Below are 21,168 nucleotides of genomic sequence, written 5' to 3' on the forward strand. Positions count from 1 at the left end.
GGAGCCGGGGTCGCGGTGCCATGCCGGGAGCCGGGCGCGCGGCTGGGCCAGGAGCCGGGGTCGCAGTACCGGGCCGGGGGCCGGGCTGGGGGCCGGGGGCGCGGTGTCAGGCCGGGAGCCGGGCCGGGGTCATGGGGCCGGGCTGGGAGCCGGGCCCGCGGGGCCAGGGGCGCAGTGCCGGGCCGGGAGTCGGGCCCGCGGGGCCGGGGGCGCGGTGCCGAGCTGGGCCGGGCCGGGAGCCGGGGTCGCAGTACCAGGCCGGGAGCCGGGGTGGCGGGGCTGGGAGCCGGGGGCGTGGTGCCGGGCCGGGGTCGCAGTGCTGGGCCGGGGGCCGGGGTCGCGGGGCCAGGCCCGCGGGGCCGGGGGAGGAGCAGGGGGCGGAGCGTTCAGGGGAGGGGGCAGAGTTGGGGCGGGGCAGAGGGTGAGGAAGGGGCGGGGTTGGGGCGGGGCCGGGTCCCCATAGAGTGTCCTCCTTTTTAAAAACTAAAAGATGGTAACCCTAGTTTCAGACAGGGCCGAGAAGCCCAGCCCTCATGCACAATGAGGAGAGGAAGGCTGGGACCATGCCGGCCTGCAGCTTGAGAGACTTCGGTTCAGTTCTCTGCCCTGTCACAGATCTCTATGCGACCCTAGGCAAATCCCTGTCTCTCTGTGCCTCAGTTCCCTATCCGTCCTGTGGGGATCACAGCACTGCCTTGCCTCACAGGAGGATGCACCCATTAAAGATTGTGAGGAACTCAGGCACTCTGGTGATGGAGTGGGAAAATACCATAGATAGATAGTTGTGCTACAGACAGTGGCAGTGCCAGCCTCTTCCCGATGGGGCTGAGATGGCCATACAGAAATTTGGCCGGCAGAGCCCTCAAGGAGCAGCGACTGCAGGGGGCAGGGCCCAGGAGCCTAGGCCAGAGAGGATCAGTCCAGGCTGCTGTGGGAAGCCGCAGACCATCCACTTGCTCTGGGCCACGCGCTCTGGCAAGTGGGGCCACGGGTCAGGGGCTGCTCTCGGGCCCCCCGGCCCCCTGCCCAAGCTTACTTCTCCGATGCGCTGGAGCCGGGCGCCCGGCCAGGAGCCACTCTCTGCTCTGCCTTCAGAGCTGGGCAGCCAGAGAGCAGCAGCTGCTATGGGTGGGCTATGGGGTGTGTGGGGCTAATGCAAATTTTGGGATGGCTATAGCCCCCACAAGCCCCCTTCCCCCACCCCCTCAGCGCTGCCCCTGGCTGCAGATCTCTGAGCGCTGCAGCAGCCTGCAAAATATGAGCCATTTGCCTTAACTATCCAGTAATCGGAACAACTGGATGTAGATTTGATTGGCTTCCCTTGCTTCCCCCTTCAGCTGCTCCTCCGGCCTGGTGGGGGCTGCCCGCTGCCCATCCCCCTCCCCTCTTTAGCAATGGCCCTGAAAGTTTCACTGCACCTTTGTCCCTTGTCTTGTTCCAAACCATTTTCCCTCTCCCACCCCAAGCCAAAACAGCCGAAACAGTCAACAGCAATAACCTCCCCCCACAGAAACCAAAGCCTGCTCGGGAAGCCTTTGAATGACACAGGAGATTAAGAGTTTACGCTGTTGACTTTAAAGTAAGATAAACAGTGAAAACTTGGCAAGTGCTAACATAAACAACTCCCTCTCCCGCCACTCATTCCTAAGGCCAGAGCTCATTGCAAGGGGAAAGCACACGCCAAATAGGGCACCCTAACCTTTCCCAAAAGGGCTTTAGCTTGACTCAGAGCCGAGGGACTCCGGCTATCCGGTGGGAGGGAATGGAATACAAAACGGGCTGAAAATACTTGCCAAGCCTTATCTCTCCTGGTGAATGAGGCATGACTCGGCCCACCACGGTGCTTTCTTCCCTTTCCATCAAAATCATAGCATGGGGAGAAAACAAAGGGTTGGGTGGTTCCACCAGCAAGAGGCCAAGGTGCCATCTAGGCCCCACTTATGTCCTCCCTGCAGGGCCTGTGCCGCTCTCTGCACAGAGGGAAGTTCACTATAAATAAGCTACAAAGGAACCTGTGAAAATGCCTTCCTGGCATCTGTGCTAGCCGTGACACTGTTCTCCACACTGATCCAGTAGTAGGTCATTTCCTACATCAGGGCTACATGAGAGCGCTGGGCTGTGTCTAACATCGACACAGTTTGGACCCATTGAATTTGGGGATTTTTGACTGGAGCCAGGACATGGGCCCTACAAGATGCTCTGTTGTAATCTCTCGCTAGCTCAAACGTGGCTGAGTTGATTATGACGCATTGCATCACTCCTGGAATTTGTTTACACGGTTTGAGGAAATGAAAATGAGTGATCCCAATTCTGCACATGCTCTTGATAAAATGTGGGTTAAAAACAACCATAAAACTGTCACTGAAACTTTTGTGAAAAAGGGCAGATGGTTCTATTCTGAAACCTGCCACGCAGGTTTGGAACACTGAAATTCTTTCCATTTACCAGCCAGCTCTCCAGACAGCACCACTCACTGCTGCTGACGTTTGGTTACACTCGGATGCAGTTCGTGTTCGAACCTGTGGATTTTACGTGGTGAAACGGGGCCCTTTCACGGTTACGTGCTGTGGGGCAGAGGGCAGAAAAGGGAAACGAATCTGCTCCAGCTAATTCCTGGATGCAGGAATCCCTGGGTGAGCTCCAGACTGTGCTACACGGGTGCACACATTGATGGGCATAAAGGTCCCTCCTGGCCTTTACGCCTACGGCTATTCCAGGATCACTGCACCACTTCACAACGCGTCTGACTTTCATGTTAACCCCAACATTTATCTAACTTTCTTTACCCCCCCAAATGCAGGGCCGGCTCCAGGCACCAGCCCACCAAGCATGTGCTTGGGGCGGCACCTGGAGGGGGGCGGCACGGCGCTCTGGCCCGAGAGTGGAGCGGCGGCGGGCTCGCCACCCTCCCCTCAGTGCTCTGGCCGCCGGGGAGAGCGGAGCCCCGGCCGGGCTCGCCGCCCTCCCCCCGGCGCTCTGACCGCCGGGGAGAGCGGAGCCCCGGCCGGATCGCCGCCCTCCTCCCGGCGCTCTGGCTGCCAGGGAGAGCGGAGCCCCGGCCAGGCTCTCTGGCCGCCAGGGAGAGCGGAGCCCCAGCCGGGCTCTCCGCCCTCCTCCTGGCACTCCGGCAGGTCGGGGAGAGCGGGGCCCCGGCCAGGCTCTCTGCCCTCCTCCCGGCGCTCCGGCCGCCAGCGGAGCTGCGGCGGGCTCACCGCCCTCCCCCCAGTGCTCTGGCTGGTCGGGGAGAGCGGGCCTGCAGCCGGGCTCGGCGCCCTCCCGTGCCACGCTCCCCATGCGGGGGCGGGAGGGGGGGGGGGCAGCAGGAGGCTTTTTTGCCTGGGGCAGCAAAAAAGCCAGAGCTGGCCCTGCCGGAACCTTTCCTTTAGAGCGTCACAGACGATACACCCCCTGCCTTCGTTCTTTAGGCCTCGCTGAGTTGCACTCATCAGGCCCAAACTAAAACCTGGGGTTCACCTTCCCTTCAAAACTTTAGGGATAGAGAATGGGGGAGACAGGAACTGAATCCAACCGCTGGCTGGGCAGAGCCAGAGCCCTGGATTGAAAACCTCACCCCTCCTGAATATTTGTTCTTTACAAAAGGGTTGTCTGGGAGAGGAGAATGGAAAAATCTGAACGCTTCGGCTCCATCTTTGCTCAGCGCGCTGTATTCACCAGGGATTTGTAATCCCTTTGGAAAATTGGGTTTTATTCATGGATCTAGCAGCATAACTCATTTTCCGTCCCCGTCCCGAAAGCAATGTGTAGGTATTTTTGTTGCACACGCAAAAGTCCAGTCAGCTGACAGATCCTTTAAAAAAATCTAACGTGTTACATAAAAATCATTCCTGGTCTTCTTTTGTTTGTCATTCACTTTGTCTCTTCCTAATGTAGCCCCAACACTGGGAACTTTGTTGTTTCAAGCAAATTCCATTTTTTTCCATATAAGCTGCTCCTTAAAATATGATCTACTTGAGAGGAGGGGATGAAGCCTACACTTGGATTTCTTTTTACATAATTTAATATTCCTTTTAGTGAATTTTAATTCCTTTTTAAAAGATTTTGCTTCACTGCACTTGTAAAAGGTAACCAAAGTACTTCCAGACAGTAGGAATTTGCAGTCATAGTTGGTTTTAAAACATTGCTTGCTTGATTGCAAAAATATTGCAGAGCTGGCAGTTGTGTCTAGTAAAAAAGTTGCTGTTTTTGCAGAAAAAGAGAGTTTGCGAAACTCCTTTTCCCACTCTGAGTACCAGCTGCATGGAACTCTGGGAAAAATGCCCCCCCACCCAAAATCTCACGCACATGCTGTGAGGGTAAAATTCACCTCTGTGCAGAAGGCAAGCACAAGACCTTGGTGTGGTGGGCACGGTTAGATTGTTTAGTATTTGTTCTGCACTAGTAACAGCACCTCTGTCCCCAAAGAGTGGCGGCTCTCAGCCCAGAGTCTATGTCACCTCTACGACTGTCCATGCAGTCTGAGGGACACACTTTCTTAGCCTGACTGTGTCTGCCCCTTGATCTTCCTTAACTGTTTTCCGCCTTCTTCTTTGTCTGTAACTGAGTTCAGCTGTCAGTGAAGAAGCCAGGAGACAGCACTCCTGATTCTCTAGTGTCAGAGATTTCTGCCTGAGTCTGCAGAGAGCCTGGAACAGTAGCTCTGAGCTGTGAACTGCCCCATTCAATCTGATGAGTGTTAATTCAGATGCCAATGTGAGAAAGGAGACGGTCACGTTATGCAGCTGTGCACAATCTATTCGGAGTGAGCACTCATTCTGGGGCCAGAATTGGTTGGCCTGGGAGAAACCCTCATTTATTTGTTTCCTCAATCAAGAAGAAGCCAGGCCCAAGGAGCCCAAAGGCCACCTGTGTCCCTACAGTGGAGTGGCCAGGCCCAAGGATGTCACTGGACATCTGAGCCCCAGGAGGGGTGGCCTGACCTGAGGAGCACAGTGGACGCCAGAGAGCACACATGATCATAATTTGAACATCTGCACAACCTACTGACAGCAGCATCTCATGTTGGCATCTAGAGAAGTTGGAACTTGGTTTGTGGGTGGACTTGGAAGAGTTCCACTTCCTGCTTCCCCCAATTTGACCCCTGGATTTATCTAATAGAAAGAAACAAGCAAAAAATACAAACCCAACTGATTTCAGATACTGTTTGTGAAAAAAACCCAGAGGCCAAATCTTTCCACAGTAAAGAGGCAACAAGGGCATCAGTTTCATGCAAAGTGCATGAAAAATAATGTCACGGTGTCTACATTCAGTTTACAATAGTTGTGTTTTGCTGGGGGGGTATGTGTGAATAACAGCCAGTGCAGAATCATGGAATCATAGAACTGTAGGGCTAGACGGAACCTCGAGCCCCCTGCATGGAGGCAAAACCAAGTAAGTCTCAATAATCCCTGACAGGTGTTTGTCCAACCTGTTCTTAAAAACCTCCAATGAGGGGAATTCCACAACCTCCCTTGGAAGCCTGTTCCAGCATTTAACTAGCCTTATAGTCAGAAAGTTTTTCCTAATCTCTAACCTCAATCTCCCTTGCTGCAGATTAAGCTCCTTACTTCTTCTCCTACCTTCAGTGGACATGGAGACCAATTGATCACCATCCTCTTTATAACAGCCCTTAGCATATTTTGAGACTATCAGGTTCCCCTTCGGTCTCCTTTTCTCACGAACATGCCCAGTTTTTTTAACCTTTCCTCACAAGTCAGGTTTACTAAACCTTTTATCATTTTTGTTGCTCTCCTCTGGACTTTCTCCAGTTTGTCCACGTCTTTCCTTAGGCCTGGCACCCAGAATTGGACACAGCACTGCAGTTGAGGCCTCACCAGTGCCGAGTAGAGTATGACAATCACCTCCCGTGCATTACATACAGTATGCCTGTTAATATGCTCCAGAATGATATTAGCCTTTTTCACAACTGCGTCACACTGTTCTCTCATATTCTATCTGTGATCCACTATAAACCCCAGATCCTTTTCAGCAGTACTACTGCCTCGCTAACGATTCCCCATTTTGTAGTTGTGCGTTTGATTTTGCCTTCTTACATTTAATACATTGCACTTGTCTGTATTGAATTTCATCTTGTTGAATTCAGACCAATTCCCCTGGCTTCCAAAGTGCTAGCAACCCAGCTTGGTGTCATCTGCAAATTTTATAAGCAGACTCTCCACTCCATTAATCAAGTCATTAATGAAAATGTTGAACCAGACCCGCGGCAAGACCCTACTAGATATGCACACTCCAATTTGAGAGCGAACCATTGATAACTACTCGGTGAGTATGGTTTTTCAGTCAGGTGTGCATCCGCCTTATAATAATTTCATCTGAACCACATTTCTCTATTACGAGAGTGTGAGGTGGGACTATCTCAAAAGACTTACTAAAATAAAGATATAGCACATCTACTGCTTCCACCCATCCATAAGCCAGTAAACCCTGTCAGAGAAGGAAATTAGGTTGGTCTGAGATGATTTTCTCCTGACAAATCCATGCTGGCTATTTCTTATAACCCTATTATCCTCTAGGTGCTTGAAATGGATTGTTTAAGCATTTGTTCCAGTAGCTTTCCAGGTATCAAAGTTAGGCTGACTGGTTTATAAATCACTGGGTCCTCTTTGTCCCCCTTTTTAAAGGCAGGTACAGTAAAAACTGTTTTATCCAACATGTTGGGGCAATGGGGGGTGCTGGTAAGTGAAAAATGCTGGTAAGAGGGAGGGAGTTTGGATGCAGGAGGGGGTGAGGGGCTTGGGGTTGGGGTGCAGGGCGCAGACTCTGGGGAGTTTGGGTGCAGGAGAGGGCTCGGGGCAGTGGATTGGGGGGTGGGGGGTGCCGGATCCAGGGGCGTTCACCTTGGGCAGCTCCCTGCAAGCGGCGACCTGTCCCAGCTGCTCCTAGGCGGAGGTGCGGCAGGCAGCTCTGTGCGCTGCCTCTGCCCGCAGGTACCACCCCCCGCAGCTCCCATTGGCTGCTCTTTCCAGCCAATGGGAGCTGTGGAGCTAGTGCTCAGGGGGGGCAGGGGCAATATGCAAAACCACCTGCCGCACCTTCATCTAGGAGCAGCCGGGACATGTCACCACCTGCATGGAGCCGCCCAAGGTGAGCGCCCCCCAGATCCGGCACCCTGCACCCCCTCCCATGTCACAACCTGCTGCCCCGAGCCCCATTCCACACCCAAACTCCCTTCCAGAGCCTGTACCCCGCACCCCCTCCCATATCCCAAACCCCTGCTGGCCCTGCGCCAAGCAGACTATAAACCAGAATTTCAATGAAGATCAGAAATACCAGTTTATAGAGCTTTCTGGTTGGTGAAGTGCCAGATAAAACAGCTTTTACTGTACTGGGTTTGCCCTTCTCCCATCCTCTAGGACCTTACCCGCCTTCCATGAGTTCTTGAAGATAATCTCTAATGGTTCCGAGGTTGCTTCAGTAAGTAACGCAGGGTGAATTTCATCAGGCCCTGCAGACTTGAATACATCTAACTTATCTAAATATTCTTTAACCTGTTCTTTCTTTATTCTACCTTCTGTTCCTTCCCCCTTGTTGTTAATATGAAGTGTGTTAAGTATCTGGTCACAAATAACCTTTTTTTTTAGTGACGACTGAAGCAAAACTGACACTAAATACCTCAGCCTTTTTGGTGTTGTCTGTTATTAGTGCTCCTTCCCCACTAAGCAGAGGACCTAGGCTTTCCTTTGTCTTTCTCTTGCTCCTAAGCTATTGAAAGAACCTCTTCTCATTGCCTTTTTTGTCCTTTGCTAGCTATTACTCATTTTGCACTTTAGTCTTTCTGATTTTGTCCCTACATACTTGTGCTATTCTTTTGTACTCATCCTTACAATCTGGCCATGTTTCCACTTTTTGTAGGATTCCTTTTTGATTTTCAGGCCATAAAAGAGCTCCTGATGGAGCCATATTGGCCTTTTACTATTCTTTCTATCTTTCTTTTGCATCAGGAGTGTTTGCTATTGTGCCTTCAATGCTGTCTCTTTGAGAAACTGCGAGCTCTCCTGAATTTCTTTTTCCCTTGGATTTTCTTCCCATGGGACCTCACCTACCAGTTCTCTGACTTTGTTAAAGTCTGCTTTTCTGAACTCCATTGTCCTCATTCTGCTGCTCTCACTCCTTCTTCTTCTTTTTAATATGGAGAAATACCTATCTCCTAGAACTGGAAGGGACCCTGAAAGATCATTGAGTCCAGCCCCCTGCCTTCACTAGCAGGACCAAGTACTGATTTTGCCCCAGATCCCCAAGTGGCCCTCTCAAGGATTGAACTCACAAGCCTGGGTTTAGCAGGTCAATGCTCAAACCACTGAGCTATCCCTTCCCCCTTTCCTTAGAATCATAAAATCTTTCATTTCATGATCGCTTTCCCCCAAATTGCCTTCTGCCTTCAGCTTTGTTACCAATTCCTCCGTTAGTCAGAATCGATTCTAAAATGGTCCCCCTGGTTACTTCCTCCATCTTCATAAACAAGAAGCTGTCCCTAAGACGTTCCAAGAACTTACTGGACATTTTGTGTTTTGCTGTACGCCTTTTCCAACAGACGTCTGGGAAGTTGAAGTCCCCCATCACTACCACATCTTGTGTTTTTGTTATTTCTGTTATTTGTTCTAGAAATGCCTCATCCACCTCCTCCTCCTGACTGGGTGGTCTGTAGTGGACCCCCTACCATGATGTGGTAGGTATTTGTCTGTAGTGACTTGTATTTTCTGAGTTAGGATTTAATTTCACTATTAAGAATGAGATTTACTAATTAAAGAGAACTAACATTCACTGGCAACCTTGACTGAGACTATCCAAACAGGGTGTTTTTAGCTTTGCTGTTCTTTCACAGCTGTATTTGTAGAGGAGAAATGGTTTGTTGAGATGCAGAACTTAATACAATGTGAACTCTAGCCTATTTGTAGAAATTCAGACAAACTATATTTATGACGGTAATGTGTACAATTGTAAAAAGACATCCGTCATATAGAAACAATGCTATTTACATGATAGAGTTCGTCTCAGGGCAGCTCAGTGATTAAGAAATATGTTTATTTGACATCTCTAGCTCCCTAATGGCACTATCCTTCCCCTAACAAAATGGTGTGATAAGAATGTGCCTGGCCACCAAATAATGCCACTAAACCCAAGTTATTTTTCATTCAGACTGTAACTGCAGAATAAACTGGTGTGTGGTCCAGGCCTCTATCACACAGGAGCCTCACTGCAGAATGACTACAAGTTCACATGCCTGTTTCAGGGTTGAGAATTGGAGCAAGTTCTGAGAGCTGTTTTGAACTCCCTCCAGCCCTCCAAATTAAAAAAAAAAAAACACAGCTTGGCCCCGCTCTAACTGCAAGGCACCAGGGCAACATTGGGACAGGGCACCCAAGCACAAGGAGCCCAGCTGAGCTCACGGGCATGTTCATCTTCCTCAATGTGACTCCCTGGTGTGCCCCGTCCAGGTGAGGCAGAGGGCACATGCTGTCACCACATCAGAGCGTGTGACACTCAATTTGCACAGGGCTAAGTGACTGCACAGGACGCTGGGGAAAGCCGCCCTTACATGTGAAAAGCCAGAGGGAGCGAGGAAGGGACTGCCCCCATGAAGGGGTAGGGATGGATTTACAATCCCCTGTGAAACATCTACCATTGGCTACTAACTCCTCTGAAACATCCACCATTGGCTACTATCTCCTCTGAAACATCCACCGTTGGCTACTCTTGCAGACATGCTACCGAACTGAATGGTTTGTTCCAGTGCCCAGCTACCAGAATCAGAGCAGATGTGGTTTCAACACAGCGTCATAGATTCCAAGGTCAGAAGGAACCACAGTGATCATCTAGTCTGACCTCCCGTATGGCACAGGCCAGAGAACTGCTGCAAAATAATTCCCAGGTCAGAGCTTTCAGAAAAACATCCCATCTTGATTTGAAAATTGTCAGTGATGGAGAATCCACCATGAACCTTGGTAAATTGTTCCAATGGTTAATTACTCTCACCGTTAAAAAATTATCATATTTCCAGTCTGAATTTGTCTGGCTCCAACTTCGAGCCATTGGATCATGCTATGCCTTTCTCTGAGCTTATTATTAAATACTTGTCCCCCATATAGTTACTTATAGACTATGATCAAGTCACCCCTTAACCCTCACTTTGTAAACAGATTGTGCTCCCTGACTCTATTGCTATAAGGCAGGTTTTCTAATCCTTTAATCATTTGCGTGTCCTTTCTTTCTTTTCTCCAATTTATCAGCATCCTTCTTGAATTGTGGACACCAGAGCTGGACACGGTATGCCAGCAACGGTCGCACCAGTGCCAAATACAGAGGTAAAATAATCTCTCTCTACTCCTACTTGAGATTCTGCTGTTTCTGCACCCAAAGACTGCACTAGCCCTTTTGACCACAGTGTCACACTCGGAGCTCATGGTTCAGCTGATTATCCACCATGACCCCAGGTTATAGAGTCCCCAATCCTGTAAGTACGGCCTACTCTCTTTGTTCTTAGATGTATACATTGACATTGACATCATCCAGTGTTCACTGCCAGGTGTAAACATTCAGTCTCTGCTTCCAGGAGTGACTGTGCATCAGGGGTGTAGCTATGGGTTGCCCTGGGTGGACCACAGCCCACCCACTTAGCATCCAGGCCCACCCCCAGCCCCGGCTCTGCTCCAGCCCCACCCAGATGTGGAGGATGCCACACGAGAGGGTTGGGACCACGGCGGCATAGCAGTGGAGCGCCTGACAAGCCCGCCACGCATGCACACACGCCGCAGCAGCGGGAGGGCAGCCGGCCCACCTAGTGGCAGCGATCATTAAAAAACGCAGGCCTGCTGCCTCGGGGAGCCAGGCCCGGCGTTGGTCAGTGCAATGGGGATGGGAGCCATGCACGGCGGAGAGCGGCGTCTGCTCCCGGAGTTGGGTGCGCACGCGAGGCCCCGGGGGACTCCTGCCCAGAGCATCCATCGCCCCCCCACAAGGCTGGCTGGATTGGAGGGGGGCGGAGGCAGGCCCCCCGACGCCTCCTGTCCCCCCGTGTCCTGCCCCTGTCATTGCCCACCCACCCAAAGCCGGCGCCCACCCAAATGTCCCAGGCTAGTGACGCCACTGCTGTGCATGGACGATCCAGAGAGTACCAGTATCAACTATACTGCCAGAAAACAACAGCACCAACAACGAAAGAGGCCACTCCGTTGTACCTGCTGCCTAAGCAGTCTGCCAGAGGCAGAAGATCACCTCCAGATCCTGGTCTACAAACAAAGGACTTGGTCATAGACAAAACCACCTCATCTTCCAGCAAGCGCGAGGGAGGCGCGCTTCATTCACGTCTAACATTGCTTTGCAGAGACACCAAACTAACGCAGTCGTTTCTCCTCTTTCGGGTTGTCTAAGTCACAGAGCGCCAAGGGATCCAGCTCCTTGGCCGTCTCTACCCGCTGTTTAATTAAGAAGACCATAAAACCAAACACTTACATTGCTCCCTGGTAATGAACTGAGGTACAGTGCTGGGGAGAGGAGTGCTCGGGTTCGGGGTTCCCACTAGCTTGCTCTTGGCCATCTTGGTGTTTGCCTTGGCGAATTCTAGTCGTAGCGTTTGTGGAATTTCGGGGTCAAAGCGAATTCCCTTTGTCAAAGCAAGAAAACAGAGCGTGTCAGTTATCTGTACAGCCAACATGGAAAACTACTGAATGAAATCAGCACTATGGACGAGTGCCCCGAACACCAGACGGAGAGGCCGCTGTGGCTCAGATCATCAGCACCTCAAGCGCATGGCTCGAAAAGCCAAACAAAGCAAACACAGACCACACTGGGATGGGCATGGTTCTCCACAATTCTGACTCTGTGATCCCACAGCGAGATCCTTGCTGGTAGGCCCCAGCACTTGCGTGGGCTCCAGGGGTCACTAGGGTCTTGGTGCGTGCATCGGATTGCAGGAGAAGGGCCTTTGTACATAGAAAAACGTACCAAAATTCCAGTTTTAAAGCTGAATCCGATGACTTGTTTTTAAAGCAAATTCTGATCTTTATTGAATCGGCTGATAAAACAGGCAACAATAAGGGCTTTGTTTTCCTGAATTTATTCACAAATAACAGAACTTGCCTTCAGCTGGCTTATAGACCACTACGGAATTGGAACTGCAATCACTGTGACCATAACATAGTTCACAAGGCAGACAACATCTCATACACACCAGGCGCCCTCAGGCCATGGGCTGTCCAAACTCAGACAGCATTATTCAGTTACATGGCACAAGGTAGTGAGTTGATCTCTGGACTCCAGTTATCACTAACTCCACTGTAAAGTGACAGCGGAGCCTGCCGGAGGCTTGGGGAAGAAAGGGCAGGATGGCCATACATGAGCTAGAGGGCAGCAATCCTAAAATCAGGGGAAGGGAGAGCAGCTGAAAGGCTCAGAGTCTACACGAAGGGAGGGATTGTTTGGGAAGGCTGGGGCGGGGGATGAGGAACCTTCCAGGAATATTTTTTAAATTAAAAAGAGGGAGAAATGTTCACGTTTACTCAGGCTGGGCTCCCAAGCTCCAGAATTAAACCCAATCAGGGTCCAAAAAGGCAAGGAGGAGGGGACAAATAAAGGAAAAGAGAAACATCTGCCTCACTAATGTCCTGGCTTTGAACTGTTACACTTCTTAGAGCCGGGGCAGATGGCTCGGGGAGCTGGGAATGACTTCCCCCTGAAGGCAGTGAAGAGCACAGCCCCAAACTGGAATTAGAACCACGCCGAACTAACTAGGAACAAGCCAGGTCTGGACTTGGGGGCTCAGGGCACGTCTAGCTGAAATGTTCTTTAGCGACAGTGACGATACACAGCTACAAAATGGCTCTGTTATATAGGGACCCACCTGACGAGACGCTTCTCTAAAACTCCAGCTAAACATCTCGTTAGAACAGGCTTGCTTGTGAGCTCTCCAGAGCTTCCTGCTTTTATGCATGGGCCACAAATACCCACCACAACAGCCTTTTCCCCCTGGAACTTTGGCACTTTCACTTCTAGGTCCACCCAGGAGACGAAGGAGGGGCTTGTGGTCAAGGCATGGGAGTTGGGCTCAGGAGATGAGTGTTCAATGCTCTGCCACAGACGCAGTGTGATCCCGGACAAGTCACGTCCATCAAGCTTTTCCGAAGGAACGTACAGAGTGGACTTGTGATGAGACTTAGGCTCCTGAGTCACTCTTACAAGTCACTGAGGCGCTTTGGGCCCTTTTGCCTATCGTGTCTCCACACCTCAATTCCCATCTGTAAAATGGGGCGAATGAGCCTCCCTTTCTCACCCCCTTTGTCTGACTCGTCTGCCTAGATGGTAAGTTTTTTGCTCAGGGACATGATACAGCCCCTTGCACAATGGGGCCCGACCCTGGGTAGAGAGCGCTAAATATGACAACAAATAATGGAGGTGTAGAAGTATGTGAAACCAGCCAACCACAATGGTGACTTTGTTTAGCTCCCAGCTTGCGTGTGGGGAAGGGATGAGGTTCTAGCCCTGCCCAGGCTGTCATGTCCATTGCCTGCAGTGACCAAAAGCCATGATCCCCAACAGCTCTTTGATGTCCTGTGTCAGGAGAGCCGACCCTCTCTCCACTGCTCGACAACCCAGGCCTCCCAGACAACCGGCATTGACCGGCTCATTGGCTCTCATGTCATCACTGCAGAGAAATCAAGGACTGAGCAGGCACGGAGGTGGAACTGCCCTGAGAGGGGGAGAAAAGCCTCCATTGCTGGCCTGCTCCAGATAAGTAAAGCCCTGTAGTCTCCAGAGCTATGATTCTGGCATTGACTACAAGCAATTCTTCAGCAAGAGGACAGCGTACGGCCGGGGGCCATTTCGGTTGATCGTGTATTTATTTTTACTTTTACTGCTATTAGAGGGTAATGACAACTATGTCCAGCAAGAGAGAGGGCAGGCAAAAGCCGCTCCTTACACACTATGACACGGGCACTGGGACGCTCACGACTCTCACAACGCTTGGTGCTTTTCTTACAGCCCCAGCCACGGGGGTCAGGTTCTTAGCCGAGACTCTCCCCTTTCATGACTTTCTGGGGCAAGCTGGAGAGTGTGACACCCCCTCCCCCAATGCTCCCACTTGAGAAAGCAAACGAAGAGAACGTCCACGTTAGTATTTTGTAAAATCTCGTGGTTTTAAGCCAGTCCCAAGATCTTTTGGCCCCTCGCTCGTGAGTTCTGAACACTCAGGGTTGGTAATGTTGCACAGTAGGAGCTAGCTAATAAGGGCCAAATCTGGTTTGAAAACATGCCGGCAGATCCTCCACTAGTGTGAATGATCAGGACTCCATTGAAGAAGGATCTGCCTGGGGGTGTGTACGGTCGCCATTCCTATGCGATCTCCAGTAGCAGGCCTGTGCTTATGTGGGATAGAAACAGGCCCTTGTTTTGATGACCCGACTCCACCCGGCTGGGGCGGGGGCACGGCCTCACCAGAGCGCTGCGGCCTCTCCAATCTGTAACGCGCAGGCTCGGCGGCGACGTCTCAAAGCCCCTTCTCTTCTCAGACCGTCTGACAGACTGAGGAAAAGGGGCTGTTCCGCACAAACCCACACTTTTTAAATTGCCTTTCAAAGAAATCCCCGAGTCCAGGCAGAGTGAGAAACGTTAAATAAAGTGCCGAGTCGCAGCCCCAAAGCAAAGCAAGGCTCTCTCTTTAGAGGAGAAACGAACGAATGGGCGGGGTGGAGCGGAACAGTCAGCTGGGTGAGTGGCTAATACTGCCATAGCTGTCTGGAAAGATGCTCCTAGGGGTACAGGACTGACCCAACGGCTACCCAGCTGGGCCAGTGCTGCACGCCAGCCCCAGGAAGGGCACGGGGAGAGCAAAAGGAGCAATACTGAGGCAGTGACGGCGCAGTGCAGATGACAGCCGCTTTGCTTTAACAAAACTCACGTGAGCAGCCTCTAGGATTTGGCAGCCCTAAGGCGATGCTGACGCTGGGGACCCTCAGCCAGAGAAGGTGTCTGCACTGTGCGTCACTGTTATCTTCCAAACCAACCCGATTCTTCCCCCTGTCGAACTCCGGAACGGCTCTGGAGTGGAATGGCAGCTCCTATTGCACCTCGACTGCTGGGGACTCAGTACATCCATTACATTAGGAACGCGGGAGAGACACACGAGGTAAAACTGGGGGCACACTAAGCTGCGAGAAGCTCGAGGCCCTACCCAAGTTCGCATGAATGAAACAATTTACATGAGTGGCTACTGAGAGGACTCCTCCAAAACTCCATCCTACTGCTACGGGCTGGGCTGCTCCGAACAAGACAGAGCACTGGGACTTGTGTTTCTGTGGAGCACTTCTTTATTAACGGGGACGGTGCCTAGGGCTCACACGGCAGAATCTATGGGTCACATTGCCTGTAGGCTGCTGCTGGGTCACCTCCCACTATTGTCAACCATCATTGTCATCTAAACGCTACATAGCAGGATATAATGGGCCTCACCTCCAAAAAGTTAGATATGAAATTGTGCATGCAAATCACCTTGTATGTGTAACTAGACAGCCCTGCAGCTGGTTGGCCACATCCGCACACCAACAAACGTGCTATGAGGGTGAGCATCCACACGGATTACACGTAACATCTTTGTGTGCACAATGGCGCATCTAAATTACGGTGGAAGTCAATCCAGCTCTGGGACACAGAGAAAGTGCCAAACTAAATTCCCCAGGACCCTGAGAGGTTTAGCAAAAATAACACCAGGTTTTTCGTTCCAAATGAAAGTTCCAACATCCTTTAAAGCCTGCGAAGTTTAAATGACCTAATTTGTTTGGCAGCAAATTCTGAGTCCATAGGCTTAGAGCAAGTCACATTCCTCTAACATCTTTAGTATCAGCACCATATTTGGCAGTCGGTATCCTGCTCCTCTGAGCCCTTATCCTCCGGGATTAGCAGAGCCAAAAATATTTTACATTTAAAGAGACGACAAGGAAAAACAGAGAAAGAAATTAGAGAACGGGCTGTTTGCTGTTATCCCTGCCTGATGAGATTACTCAGGGGGTTCCATGATTTCACCCAGAATGGCATCGTAATGAGCTTAACTCTGTACAGACAGCGGGGAGCTGGGCTTGTCGAAATCAACTTTTTTTTTTTTCCATGGGAAAAAGCAGGTTGTAAATGAGTAATTCGCTAACTGTGAGGTTAGAAAATGGCTACCTTCAGGGCAAGGCCGCTGCTTCTTGTGTTCCGAGGGGACTAGGGACAGCAATCATCAGGTCCAGATTGCCATACTGAGATCTGTGCCAAACTTTTGTCGCCAAGCACAAAACCAAGCAAAACGCCCCTGTTCTAAAGTTTCACTACAAGGTTTGAGGGAAGAGTCACTTAAGTGCACAAACCTGGAGCCAGTTTGGTTTGGTTCTGATGCAAATCCAGATGAAACTCAGCTGCTTCATCTGGTTTGGGTTTGAGTTTTTGGGCCTTGTTGTCAAACCTGGAATTTAAAGGGTTAGACTCTGGGTGCAAACCCAAATGAATTGAAGCAGAGGCAAAAGCTAACCCTGCAAAGGGGAGCTGCTGGGTTTTCGATCAAGTTAAAATCACATGAAATCAAGGCGAGAGTTTTTGCAACTATCAGTGACATACAGCCCAGGCCACCCCCAGCCTGGCTTAGTTACCCCACCTGGAACTGGGCCGGAGCCATCCCAGAGTTGGAAACAAAGGCCCTGCCTCAGCTGGCACAAGGAAGGAAGAAGCTCACAGAACTGCTAGTGTGTGAGGGAAAACAGGGAACTGATCGCAGGGGCCCAGAGACCAAACTGAGCCTGGCTGTAAAAGGGCAGAGCTGCGCTGAGGCCAGTGGAATTGCACTTCCTTATACCCGGGACGAATCCCAGCCCACTTCTAGAGGGACTCTGTCCGCATGCCGGGGAGAACAGCCAGTCCAGTTTAGGCACACAGACCCAGCACTGCCAGTGGGACTGAGTTAGGGTTTTCCATTTGGGACGGCATTTCAATGGGTTTTTGACGTAATTCAGAGAGCTATAATCTGTGGATGTGCAAGGTGAGCTATATAACCCATGGGACAGTGCCCGCTTTGCAAAAAGACAGCACTGGAACTCCGATCATTTACCTGAAATGTACGTGTAGTGTACCCAGCATATCAATTTTCTGGCCCATCCCATTCTATGAGAGAACAAAGGGCCTCGTGACTGACTGGAACAATATCAAATTAACATGGGACACATTAAAGGGATTAAAAACTGGCTAACGGACAGGTCTCAAAATGTGATTGTAAACAGAGAATCGTTACCAAGCGGGTGTGTTTCCAGCGGGGTCCCGCAGGGATCGGTTCTTGGCCCTACACTATTGAACATTTTTATCAGTGACCTGGAAGAAAACATAAAATCATCACTGATAAAGATGACACAAACGTCGGGCGAGTGGTAAATAATGAAGAGGACAGGTCACTGGATCGCTTGGTAAACTGGGCACATGCAAACAATGTGTGATTTCATACGGCTAAACTTCAATGTACACATCTAGGAACACAGAATGGAGGCCATGCTTCCGTGATGGGGGCCTCTATCCGGGGAAGCAGTGACTCTGACAAAGATTTGGGGGTAGTAGTGGATAATCAGCTGAACACTAACTGCTGAGGTGATGCTATGGCCAAAAGGGTGAATGTGATCCTGGGATGCATAAACAGGGGAATCTTGAGTAGGAGCAGAGAAGTTATTTTACCCCTGTATTTGGCATTGATGCGACTGCTGCTGGATACCGCTGGCTAGATTCAGTGCTGGGCATCTCAGAACCACTGGGCCCATAGGTCCTCATGTTGGATGTAAGCCGGTTTTACCGCCCCCCCATCTGCCCCCCCCGTTGCTTTGCTCCATTCATCCCTCTGTAAATACGTATTTCCCTTTCTATTTTCACTGAACTGTTCTGGTGGTGGTGGTGGTGGTGGTGGTGGTGAGATTACTCCAGGGGTGTTGGAAGAGGTGCCCCTGCTGAAGGAGGGGGGGAAGTTCCCTGCTTCGTTCCTGCACATGCCTTTTCTTGGCCAGAGCCACCCGCAGAGCGGACTCATCTTGGCCACAAGTGTGCTTTAGTTACAACCGAGTCCAGCTCTGGCGCCCACAGTTCGAGAAGGATGTTGATAAATCGGAGAGGGGTCAGAGAGGAGCCACAAGAATGACTGAAGGATTAGAAAACAGCGAGAGATTCAAGGAGTTCAATCTACTTGGCTTCACAAAGAGAATCATAGAAGATCAGGGTTGGAAGAGACCTCAGGAGGTCATCTAGTCCAACCCCCTGCTCAAAGCAGGACCAACACCAACTAAATCATCCCAGCCAAGGCTTTGTCAAGCCAGGCCTTAAAAACCTCTAAGGAAGGAGATTCCACCACCTCCCTAGGTAACCTATTCCAGTGCTTCATCACTCTCCTAGTGAAATAGTGTTTCCTAATATCCAACCTAGACCTCCCCCACTGCAACTTGAGACCATTGCTACTTGTTCTGTCATCTGTCACCACTGAGAACAGCCGAGCTCCATCCTCTTTGGAACCCCCCTTCAGGTAGTTGAAAGCAGCTATCAAATCCCCCATCACTCTTCTCTTCTGCAGACTAAATAAGCCCAGTTCCCTCAGCCTCTCCTCGTAAGTCATGTGCCCCAGCCTCCTAATCATTTTCATTGCCCTCTGCTGGACTCTCTCCAATTTGTCCACATCCCTTCTGTAGTGGGGGGGGGACCAAAACTGGATGCAATACTCTAGTTGGGGCCTCACCAGTGCCAAATCGAGGGGAATGATCACTTCCCTCGATCTGCTGGCAAGTGTGTTCCCGCATGGCAGTTCCCACGGCCCTATGTTTTCTTTCAGTGAAAGAGCCCCGGAGCACTGGATGGGATGGGACACTTATCGGAGAATAATCTCCCATCCCCACTTTCTGCTGCAATGTTACAAACACCACAAAGCACGGAACGGCTGACCCTGCATTCCAAGGGTTTTTTTTTTACCTACGTGGACAAGCCTTGGCATCATCTACTTTTACCTCATCTCATATGGCACAATGCCCGTGAAAGTCAGTGCTGCCGGCAGGAAGTGCAGAGCTCCACTGACATGTTTCACACATTTTTTCATACCTCTAAAGCTCTCCCACAGCTTTAACCCCTGTTCTGCCAGTAGAAGAAATGTGTGAAATGAGCCCCCTGCTCACTAATGCACAAGACTAAACCTAATTGAGATGAAGCTTTGAGTAGTTTAAGAGGCAAAAGGTTTATGAGATGGTTGGATAATTTTATGACCAATAATATTTGTACTTAAACATGCTAAGATGGGAGCCGTCTAATCTTATGTTTCAGGGCTCATGCATGAATCTCATGCTTCAGGGCATCAGCTGATCACTATAAGGGTCAGGAAGGAAACTCAACCCCAGCTCCCATTATCCAGCACTGTAGGTATGCGCAAATATGGCTTTCAGAAGCTAGAACCCTTTCAGTGTTAGAGAGAAGACAGTTTCCTGAATATCTTCTCTTATTACATACGGAAAGGGACCGCGGTCACCAGAAACACTTTGAGAGAAAAGAAAAAAGAGATAAAAAAAAATAAGCCCTAGGGGTGAGTCTGTCGAGCTAACAGCACAGGCTGGAGTGAGGTTCCTCCTGGAGAATGGATGCAGAGCTGCCAAGTCTCATTCATCTCCAGGATTTTTAGGGTAGTTCTAAAAGCTTCTCTCTCTCCTGAAGAAGGACTTGGTGTTTGCTTCAGGGAGATCGGCCTCCCTCAGCCTGCCCCAGCCTGCCAGACAGAGGTGGTTTATGAATCCTATTGCATTTTTTAAAAGGCAAGCTACTGCTTTCAGAGACAAGCCACAGAAATACACAGTCTGACTAACAGCAGCAGCGCATGCTCTCCTGGGGTGCAGAACACGGCTCCCATATCCTGAGACCCGCTAGCCTCTCCCCGGCACACTGCTGTGTTCCAGGGGCCGGGCTGGGCTCAGCCTCCACCAAGAGGTATGCAAACAGGCGTCCGGCTTCCCATGAGCCATTGCAACCATTCTGAATCTTTCTGTAGAAACTCAAGCCCTTTTCTCCATAGCCCCAGATATCTGCCCCCACGAGAGAGTGGGTCTTTCAGGGCCGGCTTTAGGAAGTGGGGGGCCCAATTTGAATACCCGGCAGCGGTCCGGGTCTTTGGCGGCACTTTGGGGGCAGGTCCTTCACTCGCTCCGGGTCCTCCGTGGCACTGAAGGACCCACCGCTGAAATGCCCCCGAAGACCTGGAGCGAGTGAAGGACGTGCCACCAAAGACCCGGACCGCCGCCAGGTGAGTAAAAATTAAAAAGGCGCCTAAGTTAGGCGCTCTTCTTTAGAGCGCGGGGCTCTCTTAGGCGCAGGGCCCGAATCGGGGGAATCGGCCTAAGCCGGCCCTGGGGTCTTACACTTTGCTGGGTAGAAGTTAATCTTTCAGCAGCTGGTGAAACAAAGCAGTGAAGCCTCTGTGAGAAAAAGAGCTGGGGAGGCGCGTGGAAGAGGGTTAAAAAGGAAACGCCCCATGCAAGGGCAGTGTCAATGTCTAGCTGAGGCGGGAGCTGGGATGATGGCAGGCTCGTTATGTGATGCTCGGAGAGGACAAAGGCGAGGGTGGAAGCCATGGGAGAATAACAGGGCGAGGCAGAAGACATCAGCCTCCACCGCGAGGGCTTCCTTGCCTTTTGTTAGTCAAGCTTGCAACAGGGAGGGCGTCCTCCTAGCTCCCCAGCTGATCCTGGATGGTGCGGATCTTGCCTGAGCTCTCCTGGCCTTTGCTGCCCTCAGCTAATGCAGAGCAGGGCATGCTGAGTGTGTGGCTCACGGGCTGCCTGTGCTCCACCAACTGCACTGGCCTCGGCCGGAGCTTGTTTCAAGGCACTGGCTGATTTGAGCCTGTCGGGCTCTGGGGTTCTGGCTAACCAGCCACCTCTTCCTCTCCCAGCAGGACACTGGACACATCTATCCCGCGAGAGATATTCCCAGCGCTGCCAAATATCATAGTCCTCTTGTAACTCTCACGATACAAAAACAACAAGGAGTCTGGTGGCGCCTTAAAGACTAACAGATTTATTTGGGCATAAGCTTTCATGAGTAAAAACCTCACTTCTTCGGATGCATCCGAAGAAGTGAGGTTTTTACTCACGAAAGCTTATGCCCAAATAAATCTGTTAGTCTTTAAGG

The 21,168-nt window shown here is 50.9% G+C and overlaps 1 protein-coding gene across 1 annotated transcript in view; it reads right to left on the reverse strand.

The window, feature by feature from the left end:
- The window catches only part of RBPMS (RNA binding protein, mRNA processing factor), a gene marked incomplete in the record, with an annotated part of 118,950 nt that overhangs the window by 50,166 nt on the left and 47,616 nt on the right, over positions 1-21,168 (reverse strand). Inside the window, 1 exon segment of the mRNA XM_034771226.1 lies at positions 11,467-11,617. Coding sequence (XP_034627117.1) covers positions 11,467-11,617 — 151 coding nt within the window.

This window comes from Trachemys scripta, chromosome 5, assembly GCF_013100865.1.
Source record: "Trachemys scripta elegans isolate TJP31775 chromosome 5, CAS_Tse_1.0, whole genome shotgun sequence".
Taxonomy (NCBI): domain Eukaryota; kingdom Metazoa; phylum Chordata; order Testudines; family Emydidae; genus Trachemys; species Trachemys scripta.